The following is a 19,098-nucleotide window of genomic DNA, read 5'->3' on the forward strand; positions in this document are numbered from 1 at the left end:
TGTTACCGCATTTACTGCATATAAATCTGGGGTGGGCAACTCCAGTCCTCAAGGGCCACCAACAGGTCAGGTTTTTGGATATCCGTGCTTCAGCGCGGAGTGCAATCAAAGACTGAGCCACTGAGCCACCTGTGCTGAAGCAGGGATATGACCTGCTGATGACCCTTGAGGCCTGGAGTTGGCGACTCCTGATGTAAACCCTTCCATGTTGAATGGATTTCCTTGCAGCGTGTCCATGTGCTTCTCACCGGGATTAACAGAGGAACATCCCAGGACAAACACAAGTCTATTTCGACTAAACTCTCTCAGTTTAGACAGAAGCTTCTGTTTCTAAGACACATCTGTTGGAATAACACTAAGGATGTGTGACAGGGAACATGAAGATTTGAAATGGTTAAGCAAAGTTTACTATAATACTGCTTTTAGCTCCTGTATTTAAGAAGGGGACTTTAAATTCAATGTACAGTATCTGCACAGAGTGGGAATACCCAGAATAGTCTCATTCCTTATGTGTAACAAAGTATTGAAAGCTTTTAAAGGTCTGATACCCTCATAGGAGGCGATGGCAGATCTGCACACATATCTTTCTCTCTTTTCCCCCTAGTCATTATGCTCTTATCCATCGTCCTCTTGCTTGGGAAGTTTTAGTTTCCACCAAAGTAAACTTCTTCATTCCATGTTTCCAATTCAATCCAATTCCAAGAAGTGAAATAGCACAGTGCAGCTCTGTAAGCAGATGTGTGAGAGAGCAGCAGTAGTATGAGATGTACGCTCCTTCTCTCAAGGATGTGCAAAAGAGGGTGCTAAGGGACGAGTTGAACCAGGCATAGTCCTTTAAGTACTCTACTATGGGGAACCGCATATGAATATTGGACCAGGGCAAGAGCGGGAACCTGCGTACACTGGTGCAATACATCACAGATTCTGTTAAGTTAGGAAATACCATGTCTGTAGCCTGTACAGTCAAGATTCAAGCCGGCAAGTTCAAAGCTTAGACTCCCATCCCATCTCGCCTCATTCACTCACCTTTTTCTTTTCTTGCGCTCGGATTTTTTCTTCTTCTTCTTCCCCTTAGGACGTGGGGAGACGCTGTGATCCTCTGCTCCTGAGAGGCTGGGAAAACATCACACAGGAATGGGACATGCAAATATGTTCTAGTTTACATAGCACGATGGACCAATATACTATATTAACTTTGGGACAGAAGAGTCCCATCATGGAACATAAAACGTCTTCTTTATCAAGCTTAGCTCCAACAATAGTGTTGTGGTTGTTGTATTGCTGTTAGGAGAGTCATTTTGATCAGTTGCTTAGCATGAGTTTATGTAAAGTTTATTTTGTGTGACTGGACTGACATTGCAACCTAACAGATTTCTGTATTCAAGATCAAAACCTAAATCTCAGTGCCATGTCTTTAAAGCAGCAATCCTACATTCTCTTATTCTTATATATAAAGCGGGTGGTGATGTATAATGCTACATTCTTACCTAAACTGGCGATCGTTTGGGGCTCCTGTTATAAATCTGTCAAAATCTTAATTGTGTGCCTAACGAAATGGCCGCCTTCTAACTTTGTGCTGCAGGCTGTGAAATGCTGCAGCTGATGTGAAACGTTATATTACTAAGTGTGACACACTATTATTATTACAGCTTTCAGTGTAACAGGCAGTCTGATGTTTGGAGGCGCTCCGCCTGTCTTTACGCGTATTTAGACGAGCAGATAACACTGCAGAAGTTAGGTCTGAGGCTGGCTGTGACTTTCATTCATTCCCAATATATGTAAAGGTAAAGTCCTGCTTTATCTGGACGATTGTGCACACGAGGTCACACGGCAACTGTTTCATCATCCGCCTCGAACGCACCGCAGAGCAATAAACACCGCAGAAACCGCACACATCGGACTATGTCAGTCAATAAAAGCCACTCAGAGGACTTGATTTGTGTCATTTAAGAAATAGTCAATATTAATACGTTAATAGACTATTTCATAAATCGCACAAACCAAGTCCTCCAGAGTGCTTGTTATTAACCGATGTAGTCAGATACCTGCTGGGTTATATGGGGCATTTCTGGTTTGCACAGCTCTGGACAGGTAGCTCAGGCTAATCAGCACAGATAGCAGTTCCAGGTACTTTAAAATCCCTCAAACTATTTGTTCTTTAATGAAATATCGCAGATTACTTTATCTTCAGTTATACTAACCTGTCCTGGTTTCACTTTTTTAGAAATTGAGAAGCCTTCAATATACGCTTTTATTTCTGTGTGTATGTTTTAGCTATTTTATCCTTTACGATAAGAGTATTTGGTAATATTAAGGAGAGAGATGGATTGAAGATTTTATTACAATAGGAGATTTTAACCTTGACTCTGAGTGTATAAACATTTACAGGAAGCAGTCTGTTCGTGTGGTTAGATTGTAATATTGCAGCTAGGAGGAGTTGAACTAAACCAGGGGTCTCAAACTCCGTCCTCAAGGGCCATCAACAGGCCAAGTTTTATGAGTATCCCTGCTTCAGCACAGGTGGCTCAGTCTTTGACTGCACCTCATGTGCTGATCAGGGATATCCATAAAAGCTGGCCTGGTGGTGTCCCTTGAGGACTGAGTTTGAGACCCCTGAACTAAACCTTCCGCTAGTATGAAGACCCAGTTACATAAACACAGACTGGAGACAGGCCAATGGTACAAATAGCGTCTCTCACAGTATAATGACATAGATACATTGTAACACTATAGAATCAGTATGTACATAGATACATTGTAACACTATAGAATCAGTATGTACATAGATACATTGTAACACTATAGAATCAGTATGTACCCCCTGCTACGTGGGCAGACCACTGTCAAATCACATCACAACACAGTTTAAAAGGATTTGTCACACTAGCATTTTGTCTCAAACATCAGAAATATTGCTTTGACAAACATTCGCTCCGTCACTTGTTCTATTTATGTCAGAGGAGTTGGAAACCCCCTCACATGAGCTGCAGCAGGCAAATTCGGGATATCCTTTCCCCACATTCATTTATTCTCACGTATCTATGTCACTTCATTATTAATTGTCACGTATATTAGAATTTATAGTGCTTTTTTGTGCTGATTTTTTCTGCTGTTGCCCTCGGAGAAACATTTCCCTAAGGATCTGTATTTATTGTGCAGGGGGTGGGGGGGGGGGCGGTGGGGAGAGGGGGAGGGGGGCGGGGCGCAAACTGTATGGGAGAAGAGCCGGGGGGCACATGCTGGTACGTTTGCGTGCCCCTTTCATATCCAGTTATAACGCAGACTATACAGAGTTTCCATAGGATTTAATGGCAGTGATAGAGCAATAGAGATTGCTAAATCTGTATAACAAAAAATGTAGAGGTGCCTGGGCAACCCAATTCTGTATACAACCTTTCCTTTAGTTACACTTGGCGTTTCCACCCATCTGGACCTTGTCAGGACAATGAAAACCAGACACAAAATTAGGTTCTGATCGGTAAACTGGTGACAAAACCCCTCCAACTGTATAAAGTACAGCAAAGGTAAAATACCCGTCAATGTGTCGTCATGTATCCACAAGCCCCCAAACCGGCTTCCTTCATAGTCTTGTGAACATACGAGGTTCAGTTGTCCCAGGTGCAATCCCTTCTACTTTTACAGGTTGTTGGACATCTGGGATTGAACAAGATGTCTGTCAGTGCCCGGAAAACGATGTCTGTCAGTGCTCGGAACAAGATGTCTGTCAGTGCCCGGAACAAGATGTCTGTCAGTGCCCGGAACAAGATGTCTGTCAGTGCCCGGAACACGATGTCTGTCAGTGCCCGGAACAAGATGTCTGTCAGTGCCCGGAACAAGATGTCTGTCAGTGCCCGGAAAACGATGTCTGTCAGTGCTCGGAACAAGATGTCTGTCAGTGCCCGGAACAAGATGTCTGTCAGTGCCCGGAACAAGATGTCTGTCAGTGCCCGGAACACGATGTCTGTCAGTGCCCGGAACAAGATGTCTGTCAGTGCTCGGAACAAGGTGTCTGTCAGTGCTCGGAACAAGATGTCTGTCAGTGCCCGGAACACGATGTCTGTCAGTGCCCGGAACAAGATGTCTGTCAGTGCCCGGAACACGATGTCTGTCAGTGCCCGGAACACGATGCCTGTCAGTGCCCGGAACAAGATGTCTGTCAGTGCTCGGAACAAGATGTCTGTCAATGCCCGGAACACGATGTCTGTCAGTGCCCGGAACAAGATGTCTGTCGGTGCCCGGAACAAGATGTCTGTCAGTGCCCGGAACAAGATGTCTGTCAGTGCCCGGAACAAGATGTCTGTCAGTGCCCGGAACAAGATGTCTGTCAGTGCCCGGAACAAGATGAATGTCAGTGCCCAGAACACGATGTCTGTCAGTGCCCGGAACAAGATGTCTGTCAGTGCCCGGAACAAGGTGTCTGTCAGTGCTCGGAACAAGATGTCTGTCAATGCCCGGAACAAGATGTCTGTCAGTGCTCGGAACAAGATGTCTGTCAGTGCTCGGAACACGATGTCTGTCAGTGCCCGGAACAAGATGTCTGTCAGTGCCCGGAACACGATGTCTGTCAGTGCCCGGAACAAGATGTCTGTCAGTGCTCGGAACAAGATGTCTGTCAGTGCTCGGAACAAGATGTCTGTCAGTGCTCGGAACAAGATGTCTGTCAATGTCCGGAACACGATGTCTGTCAGTGCCCGGAACAAGATGTCTGTCGGTGCCCGGAACAAGATGTCTGTCAGTGCTCGGAACAAGATGTCTGTCAGTGCCTGGAACACGATGTCTGTCAATGCCCGGAACACGATGTCTGTCAGTGCCCGGAACAAGATGTCTGTCAGTGCTCGGAACAAGATGTCTGTCAGTGCTCGGAACAAGATGTCTGTCAGTGCTCGGAACAAGATGTCTGTCAATGCCCGGAACACGATGTCTGTCAGTGCCCGGAACAAGATGTCTGTCAGTGCCCGGAACAAGATGTCTGTCAGTGCTCGGAACAAGATGTCTGTCAGTGCCCGGAACAAGATGTCTGTCGGTGCCCGGAACAAGATGTCTGTCAGTGCCCGGAACACGATGTCTGTCAGTGCCCGGAACAAGATGTCTGTCAGTGCCCGGAACAAGATGTCTGTCAGTGCCCGGAACAAGATGTCTGTCAGTGCCCGGAACACGATGTCTGTCAGTGCCCGGAACAAGATGTCTGTCAGTGCCCGGAACAAGATGTCTGTCAGTGCCCGGAACAAGATGTCTGTCAGTGCCTGGAACAAGATGTCTGTCAGTGCCCGGAACTAGATGTCTGTCAGTGCCCGGAACAAGAGGTCTGTCAGTGCCCGGAACAAGAGGTCTGTCAGTGCCCGGAACAAGATGTCTGTCAGTGCCCGGAACAAGATGTCTGTCAGTGCCCGGAACAAGATGTCTGTCAGTGCCCGGAACAAGGTGTTTGTCAGTGCTCGGATAGAAAAGCTATTTTCAAAAGTCTGATTTGTGCCAAGGGAGCTGAAATGGAAGTAGTTTGATGGCCAAGACTATTGCATTATAAAAACCCGCTATTCTTTATATATATTTTTTTTATTGATACTCATGAGACATGGGGTGACCGCCTTCATTAAAATATATAAAGCTAAATTCAGAGTAGCAGGAGTGGACCTGTGCATTCTTTGTCTGTTCTGTAGGGTGTTTATTACTTGAACTGGATTGTCGGGAAAATAAGGACACAGCTGGTTGTCTCAGAAGAATATTTACTAGCGGCTGCCAAACATCAGAAGAGCTGAAAGCTGCACTGTACATAGGGAAAATCAGCAAGTGTTCTGTCTGCTGGCTGCTTCCCTCAAACGCAGGCCTCATCCTGGGGGAATTCATCATTTCCATTCCCCCTACTCAGCAGAGAGATTACTCATGTAGCGGCAGTGTGCTGCCTGACTGCAGGAAAGCACAATCTGTTTACTGGTGCAGCGCCCCACAAATCACCGATACCCCCCGACACGGCCTCAGTGACGCCCTCTGAAACGGATGGCCAAGCTTATTTTTTGTATCTGTTTGTGCCCTAGCAATTGTTACTATTATCTTTTATTGATATGGTGCCCACATATTCCGCTGCGTAGTACTATATGGCGGTAGGGACAAGAACAAAACATCAAATACATACAATTTAAAACATAATGAAACAATAGGTGATGAGGTCACTGATCTGGGAAGCTTGCAATCTAATCCGAACGGGAGAGTGGTGGCACAGGGGTAGGTGGGGGTATAACATTGACTTGTGGTAATAAAGGCCCAAACAGCAGCAGTAGTGTGTTCACATGGAAACCTTTGCTCCATATTGTAGGTTTCTCCATCCTACCAGGCTGCACGGAGCTGACGTACAGTGTCAGACAAACGCTTGTATCCTGAGCCTTTATTAATAAGACTTTATTTAAGTCCAGCAATGTCACAAAGAAGGAGGGGCTTAGTATCCACATAACCTCACAATTTGGCCTCCAATTTAGGATTATAACCCTGTGTTAAAACCAGTGAGCAGGTAAAAGCGTGAGAGCTGAAACCAGTCGCTGCCGTTCGCACGGTAATATTTGGGCGTTTCCTTGCGGTGCCCGGATCAGCAATAAAGCCGTTTAATGAATGACCCCTTCAGCGTGGAGAATGCATGGATTCAAACCGGTATATAATGTGTACAAGAAAAGCCCCGTATTCCCTACCTGTGTCGCTGCTGCGGGGTAATCTCCCTCCCACACCGCTCTGCTGCATGTACGTTTGCCAAACTCCCATTCTGCTTCTCGCACCTCTTCTCGGTCTCTGGATAAGTCAAGCAGCTAATGTTTTCATTACTATAAAAAGAAGGAGAAAGGGTTAATTACGTGAGTGGTTGTCTCTTCATCTGATTTGGGGTTTCATGTTTTATCTTGAAAGGTGAAAAGCAGAGTTGTGAAGCACATATACAATGCAAATTGGAAGAGAATATTCAAGTTTAGAGATGTTGGTCCATGTTCACTAAGGAGTGCTATGCTATAAGACACATTCGTGGACTGCTGGTGGCCCAGAAATGTTTAGTGCAAGCCACTTCAGGTGATTTTCTCTCTCAAACTATAGGTTTTCGATCCATGCCAGCGCGTCTGTGCGGAATATTGCACAGCGAGAGGATGCTTTTTCGTTATTTTAGGACATGTATAAATATGTTGGTGAACAATACAAGTACAGTATCTACTTTATGAGGATCCTTCACAAGGACATTGACACTAAGTGGTCACACACAGCGAAGTAAATCCCTGCACAATCTCATTGTTTGGCTAATTTCAGATCTGCAATGTCTTCTAGAAGCTATTACAATCCATTGTATTGATTAAGAAAAAAACATGAATATACCACATTTTTCAAAGGGTTACGGAGCCTAAGCATCACAAATGGCTTTCTATGGCATAGCATTTCTGCAGGGAAATCTCAATTTAAATTGCGCTTACGTAATAACCTGACATTTCTGAATCTCCGCCATTAGCGTTAGAAACTATTTTATTATTTTTGGGGCGCACACATGGACTGTGCAAGGTGTACAATAAATGTATGTCCTAAAGCACACATTCTGTGCGCACCCCCAAAAAGGGACAATGCGTCGAAATTATCCACCAAGTTCAACTTGGCATTAACCCTAAAAAGTCTGTTTATATTGGTAGCGCATAACTAAGTGGCTTTGTATCAACCAAAATGTTTAATTAGCGAAATGTATTATTTTGTGCTACTTTTTAGAACTAACATTTTGACGCAACTTAAAAATATAAGTATGATCTTCGCACATCGGTCTAAGATCAGCTGGAAATAACCCTCCTCCTGTTTATGGCGCCATGCGTGCGGCTGTAACACAGACGCGTGCGACTGTAACACAGAAACGCGTGCGGCTGTAACACAGAAACGCGTGCGGCTGTAACACAGAAACGCGTGCGGCTGTAACACAGAAACGCGTGCGGCTGTAACACAGAAACGCGTGCGGCTGTAACACAGACGCGTGCGGCTGTAACGCAGAAACGCGTGCGGCTGTAACGCAGAAACGCGTGCGGCTGTAACGCAGAAACGCGTGCGGCTGTAACGCAGAAACGCGTGCGGCTGTAACACAGACGCGTGCGACTGTAACACAGAAACGCGTGCGGCTGAAACACAGAAACGCGTGCGGCTGTAACACAGAAACGCGTGCGGCTGTAACACAGAAGCGCGTGCGGCTGTAACACAGAAACGCGTGCGGCTGTAACACAGAAACGCGTGCGGCTGTAACACAGAAACGCGTGCGGCTGTAACACAGAAACGCGTGCGGCTGTAACACAGAAACGCGTGCGGCTGTAACACAGAAACGCGTGCGGCTGTAACACAGAAACGCGTGCGGCTGTAACACAGACGCGTGCGGCTGTAACACAGATACGCGTGCGGCTGTAACACAGAAACGCGTGCGGCTGTAACACAGAAACCGGCATTGCTACGATGCACTGAGCAGTGCCGGGAATAGTAGCAGCTGCCACAGAACAGATCTCTCTCTTTATTAACAGACAGCTTTGCGTCTGACACTCTGATGTTGCTTTCCTTTACGTCAACACATTGAATAACAGTGTCTGCTTCAATTTCACTCTGCGGCCAAAAGACCAGAGGAAAACCAAACAAACGTTGTTCAGAAGCGGAACTAGTATTTATGCCAGGGCAAGTTCCACCAACTGCACCCCCCCCCCCCAATTTATAGAACCCCTTCCAATTCTCTTACACCCTCTCCGTCATCCCCTCTCTCTACCTCTCTTGCCAACTTCTCTCTCTCTTCCCCCTCTATCTCTTTCTTACAACCTTTTCTCACCCTTCACCTCCCCTTTCTCCTTCTCCCCCTCTCTCCCTTGACCCCCTCTATCTTCTCCCACGGGGTCCTGCCTGTTGAGTCTCTCTGCTCTTTCTTCTCGTACCTTGACTTTCTCTGCCTCCTCTACTATATTATCTTATTTTTCCCTGACTTCTATGAAATATACTATTAAGATTTTTTTTCTCCTTACTGCGGAAACTTTAAGACTCATTTAGGTCAGAAGTTTATAGCTTCCCTGACAAGGAGAAGATGGTTTCACCGCATATCCTTATCTCATGGCATCACGCTCTCCTGCATGACACGCGTGGCCTCTCTACGTAAAACCCTTGGTAAGTGCAATCGATACTGGCCGGGTCGTCATTATCGGTGGCAGTTACTGGCAGCCAGAGTACCCGCTGCACCCTGTAACTATGTAAACTCAATCTATTCATACGTGTTTGCTAATGCTATGGTTGTTCCTACTGTATATTTTGGTATGGCCGAATTGAATTGAAAAGTGGTTGGTCAATTATAATCTTGGGTGATCAACAGTCAGTGTAGTCCAGCAATGTCCACACTCTTGTTCTCTTTGGAGCTCTAATAGACATCCTTAAAGTAACTCTATTGTTATAATGGATAAAAATCCAGCTATAGCTTAGCTCTAACCAAGAGGCCAAATTTCTGGACTTCCTTCTACTTCCAAACATAATACATACAGGCCATGAGTCTCTGCTCCCTTCCTGCCTTTGCCCACTAGCAAAGTGCAAATTTCAGCTGTGGTTGACTTTTAAATTATTTAATCTCATGATTTTCTGCATGATTTCCCAGGAAAGCAGTGATTATACAACCAGATCGGCATGTGTACGAGGGATTTGACCATTAAAGAAACATACAGTAACACTGAGCATGTCACCGTCGTTGTTATCTGTCTCAGACCTTTTCTCTGCAACTATTCGGTTATTTACCATTTTTATTGTCATCGGTTATTTTTAAAACAGCCCATGTGAGGGTGTGCGAGAGAGAGAGGAGGAGAGGTGGAGAGAGGGAGAGAGAGAAGAGAGAGAGGAGGGATAGAGATAGAGGGGGGATACAGAGAGAGGGGGATATAGAGGGAGAGGGAGAGAGGCGTAGAGGAAGAGAGAGAGAGACAAGGAGAGGGGGGAGAGAGGGGGGAGAGAGGGAGAGAGAGAAGAGAGAGAGGAGATAGAGAGAGAAGAGAGAGAGAGGGGGGGGGATATAGAGAGAGGGGGATATAGAGGGAGAGGGGTAGAGGGAGAGAGAGACAGGGAGAGGGGGAGAGGGGGGAGAGAGAGAAGAGAGAGAGGAGAGAAAGAGAGAAGGGAGAGAGAGGGGGGATAGAGAGAGAGGGGGGATAGAGAGAGAGGGGGATATAGAGGGAGAGAGAGACAGGTAGAGGGGGAGAGGGAGAAAGAGAGAGGAGATAGAGAGAGAAGAGAGAGAGAGAGAGGGTGGGGATAGAGAGAGAGGGGGATATAGAGGGAGAGGGGTAGAGGGAGAGAGAGACAGGGAGAGGGGGAGAGAGGGGGGGAGAGGGGGAGAGAGGGAGAGAGAGAAGAGAGAGAGGAGAGAGAGAGAGGGGGGATAGAGAGAGAGGGGGATATAGAGGGAGAGGGGTAGAGGGAGAGAGAGACAGGGAGAGGGGGAGAGAGTGACAGAGAGAGATAGAGAGGGAGAAAGTGACAGAGAGAGAGAGAGAGATTAAAGATTACAGGGATGTAGGTCACCCATCATGTCTTGAATCTGATGGCTCAGTTGCTCACACTGTGCCTAATAAGTAGAAATGCAGGAAATGACCGTTAGTCACTGGACTTGGTGCAGCCATAGTGAGTGCCAGCCATTTACTTTGTGTATATATATATATATATATATATAATATAATGTAACATCGCCGGAAGAAGAGATCAGTGTATCTCGAAAGCTCGCACAAATAAAAGCATTTCGTTAGCCACAGAACGGTATCATCTATTTATTTTTTGATTATTGAAGCTCGGCTAACACGGTACTGATACCTCTACATGTATATTATATATATATACATATATATATACATATATATATATATATATATATATATATATATATATATATATATAAGTATAGATGTACTAGACTTGATCTAAACACCCCCGCCCCCTCCCCCCCCCCCCCCCCCCCCAGATAACTCGGCATTCCCAGGAATGCCTCAGAATACCGGTATGCAGAAGATTCAATAGTATTCTAGTTGATGCAGAAGACACCCCCCAGAAGAGAGAATAGCGAAGCCCGCCACATCTGTATACATCTATAGTTAAACAGTTACAAATAACAGATCGTAAATATAAAATATGCAAGAATTTTAAAAAAAGGGAAAAATCACAAAACACAAATAAATCAGATTTTCACTTCAAGGGGACTGGATCTTTCCAAGGAAGCAATTAAATTGATATATTTTTCGGCATGCTACTGTATGTGGCCAGCCATTTTTAAATCCCACCTGCGCAATGCTTTATCCTTCTATAGTTTAGCAGGGCAGTGTTTCGGCCCCTTCCAGCACCGAAGGGGTTAATCCCTTTCTTGATTTGATCCTACAACTTTTCCAAGGGCTAAATTTAGCCAGAGGGAGGAAAAGCAACATGTTTTGATTGCATTTGCTTAGAATAAATCCCAGAGACAAGACAATTTAAAAGTGTAGATGGAAAAAAAAAAGAAAGAAGAAGCAGCCCCCGCCATGAAGCTGTAATTATTAATCATGTGGATTCCCGCAGTTTGTTACGGAGAATTATAATGGCAAATCAGGGAGAGGTTTGCTGTCTGATTACACTGATTCAGGAGTGGGTCTGATTATCTGAAGAAGCTTTGTATCGCAGAGACGCGGAATAGCAGCTGCAAAGCATTTGGCAAGTGCGCTGAAAGGAGCAGGGCAGGTACCCTGCCTAATCTGTTTGTGTACAGTTCTGTGACATGCGCCCCGTTCAGTATGCTATGAGTCGTCTTCTCCATGCAACGGAGTTTAAGTCACATTAAGTTTTTTTTTCATAGTAGATGAGGTTGAAGAAAGACGTGCGTCAGTCAAGTTCAACCTGTGCTAAATTTAGATGACAGATACTTTATCCTATATCTATACTTACTTATTGATCCAGAGGAAGGCAAACAAAAACCCCCAGAGTCATATCATCCAATGATATCTCATACGGGGAAAAATAAATTCCTTCCTGACTCCAAGAATTGGCAATCGGATTAATCCCTGGATTAGCATCCTTCCCATGTATACTTATTCGGTATATCCCTGTATACATTTCCATGTATACTTATTTGGTATATCTCTGTATACCTTCCCATGTATACTTATTCGGTATATCCCGGAATACCTTCCCATGTATACTTATTCGGTATATCCCTGTATACCTTCCCATGTATACTTATTCGGTATATCCCGGAATACCTTCCCATGTATACTTATTCGGTATATCCCTGTATACCTTCCCATTTATACTTATTTGGTATATCCCTGTATACCTTTCCTTTATAAAAAGAAGCTCTGTGGGGGATGAACCCTTCTCCGGTACAGAGGAGACTCTTCTCAGCATATTGAATTAGCATCATTGATGCGTGTACATAAAAAATAGAAATGATGCTGTTTGCTCCATAATGGCTGTGATAGAGACGCCTCTACTAAATATGCGAGGATTATAGTCACACACAATTTAATGGAGCTCAACTATTCTCCACCATGGGGAAGATGGCTTCACAGCCAGTGACGTAACTACGCCTTAAGGGGCCCCGCAGGCGACGCCATGATGTTGCTGTGTCACATGTCAGAGCATTGCCATTGCAACGCGTCACCATGTGACATTGTGTCTCCATGACGACACTGCGACGTCATGGAGGAGGGCTGCTCTGTTACAGACGCCCCGCTCTCTCCCCAGCAATCGGTTTCACTGCTGTGGGGAAGAGAGCGGGGCGTCTGTAACCGCTTGGGGGGTTCATCATGACTTCCATCGGGTCCGCCGCCACCCGAGCTGGGGCCATTGCGATGTGCCCGGGCAATACTTACACCACTGTGCACAGCATATTGTCTGCTGACTGGTTACCCCTACAGTGTATTAAGGAACAAAACGTAAGCGTAACAGTAAAGCTACACCATGGGGGGGGGGGGGGGGGGTGGGGGGGTCAGGATAAGTATTTCCTATTAAACACACATTGTAATACTTCCTCCTGCATGTTATTATACCCGCTGCCCCCAGATATCAGCCGTAAATGCTCTTTAACCCACAGTACAAGCTGATTAACACATCGATGCACAGAAAGTCACAGTGATGCACACACAGTATACACACAGACACTGATACACAAATAATGCCACTGATACACAAAGTCTAATATGGACACATGAATACCCAGTTTACAGTGATAGTCACCAGGCTGGCAGCGGACAAGGAGAAATCATAAGAGAGGGATAAATATATATATACATAGAGAGCGGGTAGTATTTAATCTCCGTTTAAGCCTCCTGCGCTGCTGTTCTTGCTGGCTCTGACCTCTCGCCTTCTCTCCGCGGCCTCTCACTTGCAGCGTTATGATGCTGTAATGACTCTTGTGGATACACAGTGGGACCCAATCCACTTCAGCACGTAACTGGTTTGTGCTTTGTAAGAGCCCGATAAGTGCTGAGTCCCCGAGACGCGGGCAGCAAGGCACCGATTACTCAGAGAAGGGCTATAATTTCATTCCTGCCAAAGCCGCTGATGGACGGAAGATTACCTCTGAAATAGCTTCTCCTGACCACAAAAAGACGACAGCTGCTTTAAGACAACACATTGCCAGGTCCAGGGCTGCAGAGAGAGTCCCGGGGCCCAGGACTAGAGTAACGTCTGCCCCCCCCCCTATGTTGGTGGTATTGCGAGCCCCCCCATTTGTACCGGCTGTCCCCCTCTGTCGGCGGCACTGGTAAGGTTCGCCCTTCAGCACTGAACCCCTTTTTGCACATGTTATATTGACGCACCCCAAACTAAAAGCTGATGCACACTGAGCAAATGAGGTGCAAAGAAGCCGAAAATATGTACACTAAGTGGTGATATTCTCTTGGCCTCCTATTCTATCTGCTGTGCAGCCACTTTCCCAGGGCTGAAGACTATAGCACCATTCCTGTGTAAGGGGCTGAGCTGCCCTCTAGCAGTGGAAAGCCGTTCTCAGCATATCGAGGAGAGATGTGCAAATCTATCTGAAATGCCATTACTTGCGGCTGGACGAGCCAATCCTCCCAGGGCCGAAATTAAGCGGCTTTCTACAGAAAAACCGCCCGACAGCCAGTGAGTCGCTTACATTCGCCTCGCAGAACTGCGGCTATAACGGAGCCATGTGCCTGGGGGTTTGCTTCTGTCCTGGGGGTGTGCGGAGTGAAAGGAGAGAGAGAAAGAGGAATTTGAGACTGTGTTGCTGCCACGAGCCTTATTTATAGTCTCAGTGTATGGCAATCGCGACATAAGATCTTTAAAAACTGGCGCTTTTAGGTGAATTCCAAATGAACATTGTCTGCGCCGCGTGACGCCGTGTATGCGTCGCCGGTGATCCTAAACATGGTGCGGAAAATGTGGGACAGGTTCTCACTAATATTGAGTAGGGGCAGAGTGGGAATTTCAAGCAAAAATGGGCTTGATATACAGTGTAGGCCCTTATATAATTTGCTGGGGGAACCTTTTCTGTGCTGATTGAGTTCTGCTCCATTCCCCGCGGAGATGACTTTGCAGCACAATGGATACAGATGCAGCCCCCAGGATCCGATCACTTGCCTGGGTAAAAGCTACGGCATCTCACCGTAAATGCCTCAACATTTCTGTGAGATTCTGCTGCCAGACTAACGGCCCATCGGAGTAACACCGTGGGGGTCCCTGCAGTCTCATTTAGTTTGAATAGGATTACAGGGACCCCCCGCTGCATTAATCCGCTGGAAGTTGGGCTCGTCCTACGCCAGGCCTCTCTCTCCCACCGGCGCTTAACCTGACTTCTGGGTGCACCAGTTGGGAAGAGGAGGCAGCTGAGGACAGCCGGTGGCAACCAGAGTCCAGGCCCAGCTGCCATGTCCCCGCTCTCCTCAGCTGCTGCCTCATCTTCGCACGCCTGGCCTCTCTCTCTCCAACCTGGGTGCAACCGGAAGTCAGGCTCAGCCTCCGGTGGGAGAGAGAGGCCAGGCGGTGGGCAAGGCCGCAGCTGGGGAGCGCCGGGGGCCAAGCAGCGGAGGCAACCAGAGGTAAGTGTATTTGTCGAGGGTGGTAAGACTATTTGTTGGGGAGTTAGTAAATGTGTTTGTGGGGGGGAGGGTAGGTGTATTTGTGGGGGGGTGGTGGTAAGTATTTGTGGGGGGTAATTGTATTTGTGGGGGTAATTGGATTTGTGTGTGGGGGAATTGTATTCAGGATGGGTTGGTGTGATTTGTATCGGGGGGGGTAATTGTATCAGGTGGGGGGGGGGTTGTATCTGGGGGGAGTTTGCATCTGGGGGTGTATAGTGTGTCTATCTGAGGGGTGTAGTGGTGTCTGTATTTGGGTGTAGTTTTTAGTTTTGTATTTGGAGGGGGTATTGTGTGTGTATTGGGGTGCTTGGGCAGTGTGGGAGGGGGAATGGGTATGGGTATTGGGGGGTATGGGTATTGGGGGGAATGGGTATGGGTATTGGGGGGTATAGGTATTGGGGGGAATGGGTATGGGTATTGGGGGGAATTGTGTGTGGCAAGGGAGGAGGGGGAAATGAGTGTAAGGAAAGGGGGGATTGAGTGAGAGAGGGTAATTGCGTGTTAGTGGAGGAGGGGAGAGAAAAGAGAGAAGGGTGGAAGATAAGGAGGGGGAGAGTGATTGAGGGAGAGGGGAGAAGAGCGAGAGGAGGAATTGAAATACAGGTGTGAAAGGGGAGGGCTCGCAGGGCCGCCGACACACAAGGGGGGGGGGAGGATGGGCGAGGCTCCAGTCCTGGGCCCCAGGAAATCTGTCGGCGGTCCCGGCTCTGACAATGAGAATTGTTCTCTACAGAAAGACACCAGAATATTGGTAAAATAAATGTTCCCTGACCTCTAGTGGTGAGCGGTGTAATTACCACTGTAAGTGTATCGCACACGGATGGTGCTGTATATACCATTTCCTGCACTGCTGTCACTTTAGGGTTTATAGGCGAGAGGAGGTCAGAGAGAAAACAAGCACAATATTCACACTAGTGATATGTTTAATTCTGAACTTCAATAACTATCTAGAACCAAGAGGAAAAAAGCTGACTATAGATAATCCGAGCGATGGAGCGTTTGGTGATGTTTCTCCAAGTAGCACAGAATATCTCAGTGTTTCCATACAGTTCCATGGCAGTATTGTAGCAATATATATCAATCTATCTATATAATCTATGTAATCTATCTATCTAGCTATCGTTATATCCTAACATATCACGCCAGAGAGAAGAATAAAACCTGCTGTATCTGCAATATAAGGTAAGTATGTATCTGTGTATATAAATAGATAGGTGTATGCGTGTGCGTGTGCACGAGTGCATGTGCATTTATGTATGTACGTAGATATTTTTCTTTACTGATATGATTTAACAGTCCTTTAGATCCCTTAATGAGTAAAAAAAAAAAACCATACTCATAAAGGACCCTAAACATATATGACCCACTTTAAAATACGGGATAATATTCAGGAATACCTAGTGGAAAACAAAATTATTAGTAATAGTCAGCATGGATTTATGAAGGATAGATCTTGCCAAACTAACCTTATTTGTTTCTTTGAGGAGGTAAGTAGGAATTGGGTAATGCAGTTGATGTGGTCTACTTAGATTTTGCAAAGGCTTTTGATACGGTTTCACAAAAAATAAAGAAAGTTGGACTCAGTAATAATATATGCACCTGGATTGAAAACTGGTTAAAGGACAGACAACAGAGGGTTGTCATAAATGGAACTTTTTCAGGTTGGGCTAAAGTCGTGAGTGGAGTACCTCAGGGATAGGTACTGGGACCCCTGCTTTTTAACTTGTTTATTAATGACCTTGAAGTTGGGAACAAGAGCAAAGTTTCCATCTTTGCTGATGATACTAAATTGTGTAAGGTAATAGAATCAGAGCAGGATGTAATTTCTCTTCAGAAGGACTTGGAGAGACTGGAAACGTGGACAGGTAAATGGCAGATGAGGTTTAATACAGATAAATGTAAGGTTATGCATTTGGGATGCAAGAATAAAAAGGCGACTTACAAATTAAATGGAGATATATTCAGGGAATCCTTGATGAGAAGGATTTAGGAGTGCTTGTAGACTGCAGGCTTAGCAATAGTGCCCAATGTCATGCAGTAGCTGCAAAGGCAAACAAGATCTTATCTTGCATCAAACGGGCAATGGATGGAAGGGAAGTAAACATAATTATGCCCCTTTACAAAGCATTAGTAAGACCACACCTTGAATATGGAGTACAATTTTGGGCACCAATCCTAAGAAAAGACATTATGGAACTAGAGAGAGTGCAGAGAAGAGCCACCAAATTAATAAAGGGGATGGACAATCTAACTTATGAGGAGAGGCTAGCTAAATTAGATTTATTTACATTAGAAAAGAGGTGTCTAAGAGGGGATATGATAACTCTATACAAATATATTTGGGGACGATAGAAGGAGCTTTCAAAAGAACTATTCATCCCCCGGGCAGTACAAAGGACGCTGGGCCATCCCTTAAGTTTGGAGGAAAGGAAATTTCACCAGCAACAAAGGAAAGGGTTCTTTACAGTAAGGGCAGTTAAGATGTGGAATTCATTACCCATGGAGACTGTGATGGCAGATACAATAGATTTGTTCAAAAAAAGGTTGGCCATCTTTTTAGATGGGAAAGGTATACAGGGATATACCAAATAAGTATACATGGGAAGGATGTTGATCCAGGGATTAATCCGATTGCCAATTCTTGGAGTCAGGAAGGAATTAATTTTTCCCCTTAATGGTTTTTTTTGTTTGCCTTCCTCTGGATCAATAAGTAAGTATAGATATAGGATAAAGTATCTGTTGTCTAAATTTAGCATAGGTTGAACTTGATGGACCTATGTCTTTTTCAACCTCATCTACTATGTAACTATTTAACTTTAGAAATCCTCCTCCTATAGATGCATTGCAGGCTTAATACCCTTTATCAAACCAACACGAGGGTTCTACATAGAAGCTTATAGTAAAGTTTCCCCTCTGAGGACCGAAACATCGGGAAAATCCCCTTTTTTACTTCATACCGTGCTGGTATTTAGTGTATTTTACATACACTTACTGTATGCATATATATACTGTGACCGAGTTCTAGATGGTGTGTATGATAGCAGGAGGTTGCATTATGCATATATATACTGTGACCGATTTCTAGATGGTGTGTATGGTAGAAGGAGGTTGCATTATGCATATATACACTGTGACCGAGTTCTAGATGGTGTGTATGGTAGCAGGAGGTTGCATTATGCATATATATACTGTGACCGATTTCTAGATGGTGTGTATGATAGCAGGAGGTTGCATTATGCATATATACACTGTGACCGAGTTCTAGATGGTGTGTATGGTAGCAGGAGGTTGCATTATGCATATATATACTGTGACCGATTTCTAGATGGTGTGTATGATAGCAGGAGGTTGCATTATGCATATATACATTGTGACCGAGTTCTAGATGGTGTGTATGGTAGCAGGAGGTTGCATTATGCATATATATACTGTGACCGATTTCTAGATGGTGTGTATGATAGCAGGAGGTTGCATTATGCATATATATACTGTGACCGAGTTCTAGATGGTGTGTATGGTAGCAGGAGGTTGCATTATGCATATATACACTGTGACCGAGTTCTAGATGGTGTGTATGGTAGCAGGAGGTTGCATTATGCATATATATACTGTGACCGAGTTCTAGATGATAGCAGGAGGTTGCATTATGCATATATATACTGTGGCCGAGTTCTAGATGGTGTGTATGGTAGCAGGAGGTTGCATTATGCATATATATACTGTGACCGATTTCTAGATGGTGTGTATGATAGCAGGAGGTTGCATTATGCATATATATACTGTGACCGAGTTCTAGATGGTGTGTATGGTAGCAGGAGGTTGCATTATGCATATATACACTGTGACCGAGTTCTAGATGGTGTGTATGGTAGCAGGAGGTTGCATTATGCATATATATACTGTGACCGAGTTCTAGATGATAGCAGGAGGTTGCATTATGCATATATATACTGTGGCCGAGTTCTAGATGGTGTGTATGGTAGCAGGAGGTTGCATTATGCATATATATACTGTGACCGAGTTCTAG

At 45.3% G+C, this 19,098-nt stretch overlaps 1 protein-coding gene across 1 annotated transcript in view; it reads right to left on the reverse strand.

The window, feature by feature from the left end:
- Positions 1-19,098, reverse strand: part of SRRM4 (serine/arginine repetitive matrix 4) — a 120,876-nt gene that overhangs the window by 35,603 nt on the left and 66,175 nt on the right. The window contains exons 2-3 of the mRNA XM_075568069.1: positions 6,678-6,806; positions 1,027-1,113 (exon numbers count right to left, since the gene is read on the reverse strand). Coding sequence (XP_075424184.1) covers positions 1,027-1,113; positions 6,678-6,806 — 216 coding nt within the window. The remainder of the gene's footprint in view (positions 1-1,026; positions 1,114-6,677; positions 6,807-19,098) is intronic.

Source organism: Ascaphus truei, chromosome 13, assembly GCF_040206685.1.
Source record: "Ascaphus truei isolate aAscTru1 chromosome 13, aAscTru1.hap1, whole genome shotgun sequence".
Lineage (NCBI taxonomy): Eukaryota > Metazoa > Chordata > Amphibia > Anura > Ascaphidae > Ascaphus > Ascaphus truei.